The sequence below is a fragment of the Colias eurytheme genome, chromosome 14, assembly GCF_061535395.1.
Source record: "Colias eurytheme isolate Ceu_HAF_F1 chromosome 14, ilColEury1 Martin Lab GWU primary, whole genome shotgun sequence".
Taxonomy (NCBI): domain Eukaryota; kingdom Metazoa; phylum Arthropoda; class Insecta; order Lepidoptera; family Pieridae; genus Colias; species Colias eurytheme.
The window spans coordinates 9,603,775-9,616,628 of record NC_142993.1 but is presented as its reverse complement, the minus strand read 5'-3'; the positions used below and the strand labels follow the sequence as shown (position 1 = coordinate 9,616,628).

Genomic DNA, 12,854 nt, shown 5'->3' with positions numbered 1-12,854 from the left:
GACAAAAAACAGCACTGACGTCATTCAAGGTTATATTTTCTTGTGACAAGTTAATGGTCATAGTGCAATCTCCAGTGTATTAGATATAAGCTTCTTGGTTCGTAGGCATATTTTACTGACATAACATTTTTGAACGCTACCAAAGCTACCAATAGTCATAAGTCAATACCGAATTGTCATTTGTCAATTTATTGACTTTTGGAACTGGACGCAAAAAGCCGAAAGATTGTTTGTTTATCGTAAACTAAACGTGTTGTTTATTATTTGAAATAATTAGTCAAAAAGTGATTTGTTGCGATACTCTTCTTACATATTTAATTGGAGTGATATATAGAAAACCGCTAGAAGTGACGGGAATGAAAATGGCGGGACTCGAATCAATGGTTGTTGAAGAGGTTAAACCAGCAGAAAAACCAGTGGATAGAGAAAAGGTATTAAATTTTTCGATAAGAGTAGATATAACATTAAAAGAGTTTCATATTCGCTCATCATGTTTACTTGTTTTCTGCTTTAGATATGGCATTTTTAATCACAACATTACTTTGAAAGCCAGAAGAGTTTCCGTTCGATTTTACTACATTCTTTACTACATTGCTTGCTACATTCCATTATTTTTGTTAATTGATATTATCTGTATTTCACAAACTACAAATCCTCATTCATAAAACTTATATTAAAAGCAAATTTTTTATCTTCTTGCAGACATGTCCTCTGTTGCTGAGAGTATTCTGTTCAACTGGCAGACACAATTCACCAAGCGATTATGCAAGGGGCGGTGTACCACAAAATGAACTGCAAATCTACACATGGATGGATGCAACACTGCGGGAACTCACTAGTCTCGTCAAAGAAGTGAACCCTGAGACAAGACGTAAGGGAACTTATTTCGATTTCGCAATTGTATACCCAGATATGAGGACACCCACTTATCGTATGAGAGAGATTGGCGTCACTTGCTCAGGACAACGGGGTAATGACGATAACAAAACACTATCGCAAGTTAAATTTCAAATTGGAAACTATTTGGACATATCTATCACACCAGCTAATAGAATGCCTCCACCAATGAGACGGCCACAACCTTATATGAATAATCGCCCATATTAAAATTAAGGAAGTGAATTATAATAAAATATTTTAAGGTAGTTCAATTTTTTCTTATGAACCTTGCCCTAGATTTTGTATGATTATTAAATGAGAAGTTAACTGAACAAATTTGTTTTATCATTATTGTAGATGTTTGAATAGATAAATTGCTAATGTAATTTAAGGCAACCTATGTATAAAAAATATTTTTAAATATCTGATCAAAATGTGACTGCAAGACTTTTGTAAAGAAATAAGTTCTTGATAATTATGCTTTTAAAATCTATCTGTTTGTTACAACTACTTGGGATTCCTCTGTATAAATACAAAAATGAATTTGTATCTAAAATAATAATATTGACTAGTGTTTGTCACTGTGTGATATTTTTTGTAAAGTGGATAATGCATAGTGCACAGCATTACAGATAAATTTATTCTTATAAGAGAGGATAATGTATGTATCACAGAGTATTACATACTATAGCATCTTTTATATATACAAAACATTTTGTAATAATTAATTATGTACGAACACATGTAGGTAATAAAAGACAAGTTAATTTTTACGACAATTTTATTGTTGTTATTTCCATCGCTCTCCAAACTTAGTGTCAGATACACCAAATAACAAGAGAAACATTCTTATAATTACAATCCTAAAATAAATATATGTTAAAAGCTAATACTCTAATGATTACTGGGTGATCTAAATGGCCTCTTTGATTTTTTGCCCATTTGATTGAGATCGATTGTGATACCATTTGGCAAAACTGCCTTATTTTCTTGATAGTCTATGAAGCCCTTCTGTTCTTTATCTTCTTTGGTCTTGTCACAGGCGATACCTGTCTCGTAATTGTATTCCCTCCTGAGACCGTCGGGGTCTACGTAACCGTATTTACCTCTTGTGATACAGTCCACACCAATAGTTTCTTCTTTGAATGAGCCATCATCATTCTCGAATCCCCAAGTGATGCTACCATCTTCGTTTTCATCTGTGAACTTACGGATGATTTGTGCAACGGGTTTCTTTTCCCTAGGGTGAGTTGACGCGTATTTGTTCGGTACGCTTTTTACAGGGGCTGGACGAATAGGCTCTTGAGGTCTGTTGTATTGTCTGATTGGTTGAATGTCTTCCTCTTCCGCGAATGGTTTTGGCTCTGGGCGGATTGACGGGCGCTGTGGCCTGCTTGAGAGTGGCTGCAGTCTCGCTGGTTGTGGTCTTGGTTGTGGTTCGTTTCTGTTCGGGCTGAAAGATTGTGGTAATAAAGGACGGTACTGTGTGGGCCTCACGTTTTCGAATTTAGGGATAGATGGGGTAGTCTGGGCGTATGGTGAAGAATTGAAAGCGCTGGGTGGTTTGGGTTGCGATGTAGTGGTGATGTCGAAGTAATCACTTTGAGGTTCGGGTGTAGAATAAGAGTTGGCGTACGCGGTTGGAGTGTTGATTTCTATTTCATCTTCGGGTTCCTCTGTGACTGGTTTGGAGGGTTCTTCGATGGATTGAAGGCTCGGCCGGGGCGCGGCGTCCACGGATTTGAAGGATGGTCTCGCGAGTCCCGGTCTCCTTACTCTTGCGACTGGGATCTGTCCAGCTTGAAGTCTTCCTTGACGGAAGCCTCCTTGTCTCGGGCCGCCTACAGGGATAGCACCAGGAATCTGAAGTCTTGGTGGTGCAGGGCCGTCATACTGTGCGTAGGCTGTGACTGCACACAGCGTTAATATCTGAAAATACAGAATAGCATTATTTTAACTAGATTTTAGCGGATTAAATTTATTCGTATTATGTAGGTGTGTACCTAATAATATAGAGAATACCATTACTATTCATAATGTCAGGTTCTTATTAGTTATTATGTTATTTAGTAAGAAACGATTTCCTAAACTGTAGAGCCTAGAGAAATAATGCTCCATATCAGGGTCTATGACGTGACTGACATTATATTATTAAATCGGAATGTACTTCGCAACGAATATTGCATACTTTCGAGTTTCGAGTGTAATGGGCCTTGTCGTGTTCTAGCAATGCAGCATTAACACCTGACTTGATTGACCGGCTGTGCTCTGGTCGACTTTGTCTCTTATTTTAATATAGGTACCTATAGCCAGATGATAGAATATGAAACGCTACAACGTTTTATTGCTTACTAAATAATTCATGATGTTTATCTGTGATCGTGCTATTACACATTGTAGGTAATATTAATATTTATCGATGTTGAATTTCAATTTTGATTTCACGATTTCGTAGAAAAATAATTGTCTATTTGCGCCGAAATCTCGCACGCGAGGTTATGTTTATCGAGTAAGAAATCGATTATAACACCTAATTACGAGGAAGAAATCGATTTAATTCGCGAAGAACATGGATTTGATATAATTTCCCATTTTCGTTATGAAACTAATAATTTTGGTCCATTATATTCAAATGAGACGATGTATTTACAATTTATGGTCAGGAAATAAGCTATTTTAGTGTTATTTATTGTGAAAACAAACAGTGTAAACGTATCTCATTATTTCATAAAAGTATTTGTATTTACCGCGTAATTTTATTGTATTTAAATCAAACCTTCGTAGCTACTTGTTATTTCTGTGCCTTCGTGAAACTTAAATCCATAAAAAATTTAAGCGCACGCTAAGCATTATGTAGGTACTTCAATAGGCTAATTATTATTATGTAGTTAGGACTAATTTATCTTGATACCAAAAATGTTTGTGACCTTAGTAACAAAAGGTAACCTATAGAACTTTACGAACGTAGGAATCTTCTTGAAAATTATTTTATTATTAGTACTATGAATTCATGGATGAACTGAATTATCATATTATGTCAGTAATCAAACCAAATGAAACTTCAGTATTCAAATAAGCATGTTTTACATAAGGATACATCGCATGTGTTTGTTCGTAACTCACACGCTTCACTTCGCTTCGTTCTAAAACGGTTTATTAATTATTCACTGTAATTTGCTTAATTGATCATTAGTTACATACTTTTTAGGATTCTGTAACAAAATGGTTAAAAGAAAAAGTAACTACGAATGAGTTACTAGTTCTTACACAGTTCTTATTTAAACTTTAATCTGTGATGTATTTATTATTTTATAGACAATATTATGCTTTGTGCACCTATTATCTACTATTATATTTTGAAGATTTGATTTTTTTTTCATGTTACTTCTACTAATTATTAACATTTTTTTTTTGTTTTAAATGTTACATATTTGTAAAAACATACTTTTAATACTACGCAACCTTGTTCCTATGGTTCGGTATACGCTTGGCCGCTTTTTCTAATGATCTTATGTCTGCACTCTGCAGGTTGGTTAGTTGCATATGTATGCGTGTTAGTGGATTAAAAAGTTTTAAGTATAAAAAACTGTAAGTAATTTAATTGGTTGAGGAAGTAATTAAGACGTCGGCAGTATCTACTCTTTAATGTACCTAGAGGTGTTGACGATGACAGAATAGTTGGTGGAACGTGAGGACATAGTAAGTGAATAAAAAGAAAATAATTCGATTAATTGGCTATAATTAATGTAATGAAATTCATAATATGTAATTCATATTATTCGTGAAAAAACTTTAGTTTCTAAATTGGGGAGTAGTAGGTATTAGGGAGTTGTGCCATTGAAATTTTTTTCGATTTTATTCCATAATCACTTCACTACATAGTCTACAACAAAATCGTTTTCTCTGTGCCTATGTCCCTATGTATGCTTAAATCTTTTAAACTACGCAACAGATTTTGATGCGGTTTTTTTTTAATAGACTGAGTGATTCTCGAGAGAGGAACCCAATAAATTATATACTTTTAGTATAAATTATATAAAAATTATGTAATAAATATGTAAAAATTATATACTAAAAGTATATACATATAATTTATTGGGTTCAGATAAAGAGGTCGAAGACGCGGGCGGGTCGCAAGTAACATATAAAGATTTATAGAGATACTCTCCTTTCCATACTTTTTAAACTTAGACACATTTATTCTTAAGCTTAAAAGTTTAAAACCGTTATAGAAAGAAGTTTACCATCAGGCAATATAGGTTTGCCTGGAATTCGTCAAGCCTCAATATGAAAGTCGTAAGGACGGCGACTCAAGCTTCCGCCAGTCAAGGTCGTGTCTCGTTACAATGTGATATAAATTGTAACATTTATTTACTTGGCATTTATATGCGTGTGTGTTTCAATCCAAAATGTAAATCGTATTTGGAATTGAAATCCACTTTTTTATGTGGCAAGACAACTTCCAGAAGCTGGATATAAAAATACCTTCATATTAAACAAAAATGTTAGTGCCGGTTGTTGCAATTATTATATAATTTGTCGTATTTATACGTATGTGTATACTGGAACTATTGCAAGGCGATTGAAAAAAAGTTGTTCATATAATTTTGAATTCATTAATTTTATTCTACAGTGGTATTAAGCAAAATTATGTTCTATCTGGAAAGTAGAATAACATGGTTGATAATGTCAATTTAGCCTTGCTACGTACATGTACGTACACTCCAATAGATACTAGATAGAGTAATTATTTGATAGGATGATGTTCAGCACAAAAATGTTTGCCCTGAGTGGGAATCGAACACAAGACCTCTGCCTAAGAAGGCAGGATCACTACCAAGCCAACCGGTCAGTCAGAAACGAAAAGGTAAAGTATATTATATTCGAATACGATTATAATAAATATATCAAAATATGTAAATTAAATTATGACTGACATAAAAGATTAATAACTAGATAATATTAGATAGGTACACCTTCATAAACTTCCGCATTACTGCAGTATAAAATAGTTCTGGTATATTTAATATGCATTTAAGTGCCTACTTAACTCTGACCGTCATATGTTTTTTATTATAATTGATTATTAATACAGGTTTTTATAAAGATCTAAAGATTAGAAGACATGTAATAAAAGTATTTGCCAACTAATGCAGTAGGTAACTGGTAAATAAAAACATTCTGAAAAGAGATTTAATTGAATATTCTTTTATATGTTAATAAGCAAATAATCAGTTGAATACTCTGGTATTCTGCTCTATTTAAATAATGTAAAGCATGAACTTTATTGTGCATTGTTTTGACAAATTGCGATTGGTATCACAACATTAAGATGCACGTGTCATCACGAAAACAGCGCGTTGAAGTCTTTTGTTTGATTCTTGTTAATTTAACGAAATATTATTGTTTCTGTAAAGTTGTTGACTATATTACAGAATTACATTAATTTGTGGCATTAGGTATGCCATTTGACAAATATAGAAACAAACGCTATATTACTGAGAATAAACAAAAGTAAAGCATTATTAAACTGGTTTTATGTTAGGCATAAATAAATGGCACTGTTAGAATTAAATCATTCTTACAATTCTCTGCAATAAATAAATTATAAGAAGCAATATTTCCGCTGTTTATAGCTTAACGTAATCAGTTCCATTTATATTATTAATGTAGGAAAAACACTTATTTTTTGATCATATAAAAAATACTGAAAAACGGTTAATTTTTCACAACTTTGAAAAAAAGCAAATAATGGACTGCGGAAGTCAATCATCTGATGGACCCTAGTCAACTTTTATTTATTTCTTGCTTCCTGTCTGTAAGTCTGTAAGTATGTAGGTAAGTAGCATACATGGTTAATTTATGTTTATTTATAGACACTGAGACCTTAAGTATTTAACATTGACTTTTATAGGCACTTATGTAACGTAGCTATAATTATACAATTCGACAACATATCGACTTTTTTGTAGAAGTGAAATTGAACAAAAATGTTTAAATCACCCCGAATTAAAATGAGCATAATAGAGCATAATATGTGTCGAGCACACATGTCAGGAGCGAAACATCTTTGACAAGATTCAAAGATAACAAAATCATCGTCTTAGTCCATGACGTGATGGTATTGCCATGACACGACTTGAGATTTTACTCTCAACACGCCTAAAGAAATATCACTTCAAAAAAAGATTGATGAATTCGTCTTTCTGGAATAAGAGAAATATAGTCAGGGACTAAAGACTGCTTTCTATGTTTCTATACAATTATTTTCTATACAAGCTTTGCTTAGACAGTTTATTACAGCACTGTTTAAGTTTAATTAGACACTAAAAAGTTGGATCAGTTCAGAGTTTTAAAAATAATACCGAATCTCTTTACTAAGTTGCGGCTAATACAATAACAAAAGAACATTTGACAGGCTATAACGTTACTTCATTGTACGTACAAATAGGTTTGCGTAAAAGTCTCTACTTAAAAATGTATGTAGAGTAACAATAAAAATACAATAGTACTCTATGTTGCTCTATGTACTGAAATTTTTACATTGATTCGTATCGAATTATAGACATAACTTTTGAATACGTGCTGCTATATGCTGTATCTACCTAGTGCACACTAAAAGTTTTGCGTTTCTGGCCACCCATAAATGTTTGAATTTCGAGTGTTATATTTTTTTAACATATGAAGTCTCATAAGTTGAGGAAAAAAAATTTGGGGGGAAGCGCTTGTCAATTTTTTTTTTATCTCAAGTTGAAGTTCATTGTCCGTAGCAAAAACGGAACTAACACGAAACAATTTTAGGGCGATGATTTTTAATGATTTTAAAAGTTCGCTTTCTCCGAAAGCTTGCACTCCTCACCTTCAAAATACTTTTGGGAGGGAAGCACCTCATTTGAGCACTGTAAGGCATTGATATGCTGAATTTCATCGCGGCCGTGTTTCTCTCCATGATGAAATTCCTGAAGGTCGACCCTCAACTGCGATCGCGGAGGAAAATATGGTTACCGTCAGACGACTAATTTAAGAAAATTACCATATCACTTATTAGGAGATTCCAGGACATTTGGGGATTGGTATGAGACAAATTCAGAAAATTTTACATGAACATTTCAAAGTTAGGAAGCTTGGTTGTCGGTGGATTGCTCCCAAACTCACTCCAGAACAAAAACGACATCGAGTAGATTGGTGTTCAGAAATGCTATTTAAGTACAATTACGGACATTCTAATGCCGTGTATAATATCGTGACAGGATATGAAATATGAATATATGGTTATATTCCAGAAAGTAAACACCAATATTCTTTGTGGGTGTTTGAAAGTGACAGCAACCCAACCAAATTGAGGCAGGCGAGAAGGGTTTGGCAAACAAATGATTGCATTATTTTTCTCTAAGACGAATCCTGTCTGCACTATCCCACTTGAGTAACAAAAGACTGTTAATGCCGAGTGGTACACCGTACACCACTATTTGTTTGCCCAATGTCTTAGAAAAAATAAGAGAATAGCGACCTAGAAGTCGCATCTTGTTGCACCATGACAGTGCTTCGGCGCACACCGCGAACAAAACAAAGTCATTTTTGGCTTCTGAAAATATAGAGCACGTGACTCGTGCCGCACGCAGTACTAACCTAGCACTTTGCGATTTCTTCCTTTTCCCAAAAATCTATGATTCAATGAGTGGTTCGACATTTACGAGGCCAGAAGAGGCCGTGGTTGCTTTCAAACAGCACGCAGAAAACATACCCTCGGACCAATGGTCCTCATGTTTCCAGTAATGGTTTAAACGGATGAAAAAGTGTTTTAAATGTAACGGAGAATACTTTAAAAAGTAGTAAATATAATATTAGACAAATAAATTGTTTTATTTATTAGTTACGCAAAACTTTCAGTGTGGCCCACGTAGTACCTATATATCTTCAATCCTTATATTATTTACCAGTGAGGAAAACTGGATATATATGCAAATATGTCCTTTCAATTTAATTAAATTTTAGAGATAAAATACAGTATTTATTTCTAAACCTCGATACTCAATCATTATTTTAACAAAATATAAAAAAAAAACATGTATATGCTAATGATGTATGACCAATGATATGCATAAAAAATATGTTAAAATGTAAGTCGTGTAATGAGAGATTAATTAAAACAAGTACTCTTGACCGTATTTTGGGACAGCGGCCAATGTCAATAGAGTCATAAAGAAATGATTTTTTAATCGAACGAATATGTATCACTAGATTTCCGCCCGCGGCTTCGCCCGCGTTTGCAAAGGAAAACCCGCATAGTTCCCGTTCCCGTGGGATTTCCGGGATAAAAACTATCCTATGTGTTAATCCAAGTTACCCTCTATATGTGTGCTAAATTTCATTGTTATCGGTTCAGTAGTTTTTACGTGAAAGAGTAACAAACATCCATACATCCATACATCCATACATCCATACATCCTTACAAACTTTCGCCTTTATAATATGTATTAGATTTAGAGCTAGCGCGCACCACGACTTTCTGCAGCGTGATTATTTTATCGCAGAAATACAACGTATGAGTTACTATGACAATGCGCGCACATGCGATTAAATAATCACAGCGATTTTAAAATTGTGATTTGTCACATTTTGCTGCGACTGCTCGCGACGCGATTGTCGCGAAAATCAAATGCAGAATATGAAATTGTATGATACCGCGCGCACTGCGATAATAAAATCGCACACTCGGCCGGCACTTCACTTGTGTTTCGTCTGTCCAACAGTAAACATCGTAGTTATATAGGTAGGTACTGTTTGGTAAACATGAACTCAGTAATCTGACAAAAGTTTGAATTTATTTTATTTTATTATTGTGCAAGAAACAAAATATAAATAAGTACATAAAGGTTACAATAATAAAAAAATAATAAAAAAGCGCAATGGGCGGTCTTTTGGCGGAATTTTCATTCTCTAAGAAAAGAATTTTTTGGGATACATCCGAAGTTCATTGTATTTCTGATAAAAGAAACCATTGACAATTCTATCTGCTGTAAAAGGATGAGTCCAATATTGACGAATTTTCTTTGTTTTTTTTTTCTTATCCTCCGAAGTAGTAAATAAAGACAAGCAACTTGTACGAAATCAATGATGAAGTGAGTAATGATCTATTAAATTATCGCTGTGCGCGCACCGTACTCTCTGCGATTTTCTGCAGCGCGATTTTGAAATCGTGTCGCAAAAATTAAAATCGTGGTGCGCGCTTGGCCTTAAAGTCGATTACAATGCCATTCATTGGTTGATGAAGGTGAGCTTTATTATTTACTAGCTGGGTCCCGAGGTTTCACCCGCGTGTCTCCGCTTCTGTTTATCTCATAGTGGCAACATATTATATAGCCTATAGTCCAACACCAACCAGTACCAACATATATAGCCTATAGTCTTCCTCGATAAATGGACTATCTATATGTAACACCGAAATAATTTTTCAAAACGGACTTGTTGTTCCTGAGATAAACAAACAAACTCTTCAGCTTTATAATATTAAGTTTAGAATATATCACTCTAAGATAATATTCTGCATAATGAGTACATTTAAAACATCACGATCTCGGCTTCTTTTTGCTATACTTAGAATAATTTGACATTAAATTTGGCATACAAACAAATTGTAGGTATATATACATTTACAATATAGGTACATTTTGTAAATCAATCATTCATATCGTATGCAATGACTGTGTAAGTAATCCACGTGTGACTCCCGATATGCTCTAATTAAAACGGTTTTATGAAATTTTGTGTGTTAATTTGGTAAGAAAAAGCCGACATGATCATTATCAAATGTTTACAACGAAATATTTGAAAGTGTTAATTTTGTCATTTAAATGCGCGCGTAAATTGATGTAGATTTTACGGTCTGTAGGTTCGTAGCAGAATGTTTGTTTTTTGTTTTTTTTTGCGCAAGAATAAAAAATAAAAAACGTTTATTCTGTGATTCTGCTCAATTGTCGTTCTTCTAAACATTGTTATTTTGCGTGGTTGTGGATGTTGGGCGGGCACCATTAAAATAAATTAGTGTATTGTTTCTGACTTCACCTTTAGGTGATTGAAAGACATTTCGTAACATAATTCGCTGGAACGTGATGTTGCTCCTTTTCGTATAGTTTGCATTCAAAGTTCCTCCTTTCGAAGATTCGTCGTATCGAATATATAGTAGGCGTAACGAAATCAAAATTTCTTCAGGTGCAATTTCGATGCGCGTAATGCGATTTCTAAACAACTGGCAATATATTGTAACAAATAAAATCACAGTTTTATTACTTAATTCCCATGGACTCGATAAGTATTGCAAGCTCCAGACCGGTATAGATAGTTAATTATTAAATCTTACAATTTGCAGTGAATGGAGTTCGGTTGCGTTGAAATTTTAACGTATCTAGTAGTCAATCCAGTTACCGATAACAGCGGGCTAGTTGCCAACATTTGCCATTGCGTGCTTTACGTAATCATGAATACGACAATTGTTTAAAGTTTGCACATTGCTACAATTAGTTCCGCTTTCTGAATTAAAAAGGGCAAATTTTTGAGAGGTTAGAAGAAAACCGCCTTCACGATAGATTCAAGGCTAACCTGCAATCAATACCTACGTTATGAATGTCGATTGTAATATGACCTGAATGCGTTGCACTATTTATGGTTGTTATTATGCTAGGCGCGAGCGCAGAGCTTTTATATTGTTCCTTGAATACTTATTGCGTACCTAGGCATTCATTATGTTTTATATTTATCATTTAACAATCTAAAATTATTTATCTTATACAATTGTAATAAGAATGCTTAGGTTTATATTATTACAAAAGAAATATGTAGTTTTATTACAAATATGTTTTATTATAAACATACATATTATGAAAATTGACTTCATACAATTTTTATGTTACCTAGGTATGTGCGGATCTAGATTTATCTTAGGGAATAAACTTTGAAATTTTTGGCCTTAATATTAAAATTTTCAAAAAATTTCACTCACTAGATATTATAATATTTAATAATTTTACAATTATTTTTTAATGAATTAATTTAAATTTAATAATACTATATAAAACGAATTGTTAATCTGAAAAAGGATGAGGCAATAGATATTATTTCACAAAAAATAAAAGAATCCTGAGAATGTGGAAATATTTTTAATTTATTTTTTGTAATTTACTTACATGAAACATTTAATGTACCTACAGGTATATTTATTTTATTTTTCAGTAATAGCATAATCCTTGAAAATATTTAACCCTTTTAACCTAGTTTTTTTCACAAAAAAAAATAACTAAAAAAATCTAGATTTTTTATTTTATTTTGCTCATCCCTACACCTAACTGATAAATAATCTGACCTTAACTTACCAGTAATGTCCGCATGATGTCCTTTCACACAACACAATCACGGCGATCACAACTAACAAATAAAGGAAATGTGTCCCGCGCAAGCTATATGAGGTCGCCCACTCTCGCCCTGGCTCCACGCGACCACCATACCTTATTGCAAGGTGACCAACTGTAGAGGCATATATCGACGAATGTACTCCCAATCAACCACAATACTTCACAATTTGGCTGCACTTCCGAAGATACCGCTAAGCGCACCAATTAATTACGATTCGTGAATTCATACGAAAATTTGACTGGAACCCAGTTTTTATTTACCCAGTTAGTTCTAAATTGCGGAATTTAGACGCATTCAATATAATTAATAAGCCGTAAGCGATCTTAATTAAAGCATTAACCTGGTTGTATCCACATGTATTGCGATATTTATTTATCTTTATAGTGTACTATTGATTCTATGAACATACCTTTATTTCCCAGTTGTTGTTATAATAACTAATTGATAGCATAGAAATGTTTTTAATGAAAGGTCATAAACTATTTTTATCATAAGTTTTAAAATGTGTTCGGATTTTCTTTCAGTGGTTGTAATTTTCGTCAACAAGGAAATAAAAATTTAATGAC

The 12,854-nt window shown here is 33.5% G+C and overlaps 2 protein-coding genes across 2 annotated transcripts; one reads left to right on the top strand and one right to left on the bottom strand.

Annotated features, from left to right (window-relative positions):
* Nucleotides 1-178: 178 nt before the first annotated feature.
* Bin1 (histone deacetylase complex subunit SAP18) lies at nucleotides 179-1,145 on the top strand. Its single transcript, XM_090109762.1, has 2 exons — nucleotides 179-431; nucleotides 703-1,145. The coding sequence occupies exons 1-2, from the start codon at nucleotides 357-359 to the stop codon at nucleotides 1,105-1,107; spliced, it is 480 nt and encodes a 159-aa protein (XP_089965888.1). The 5' UTR covers nucleotides 179-356; the 3' UTR covers nucleotides 1,108-1,145.
* A 497-nt stretch (nucleotides 1,146-1,642) lies between these two features.
* LOC149903043 (uncharacterized) lies at nucleotides 1,643-12,408 on the bottom strand. The gene is made up of 2 exons (XM_090109761.1): nucleotides 12,249-12,408; nucleotides 1,643-2,808 (listed from the first exon to the last, which is right to left on the bottom strand). Exons 1-2 carry the CDS (start codon nucleotides 12,261-12,263, stop codon nucleotides 1,774-1,776), a joined length of 1,050 nt encoding a protein of 349 aa, XP_089965887.1. The 5' UTR covers nucleotides 12,264-12,408; the 3' UTR covers nucleotides 1,643-1,773.
* Between the last annotated feature and the right edge of the window lie 446 nt (nucleotides 12,409-12,854).

Excerpts from the sequence above, each read along its gene's own strand:
- Bin1 (XM_090109762.1), top strand. The coding sequence starts at position 357 with ATGAAAATGGCGGGACTCGAATCAATGGTTGTTGAAGAGGTTAAACCA. Across the intron at positions 432-702 it reads AACCAGTGGATAGAGAAAAG|ACATGTCCTCTGTTGCTGAG; the intron begins GTATTAAATTTT and ends ATCTTCTTGCAG.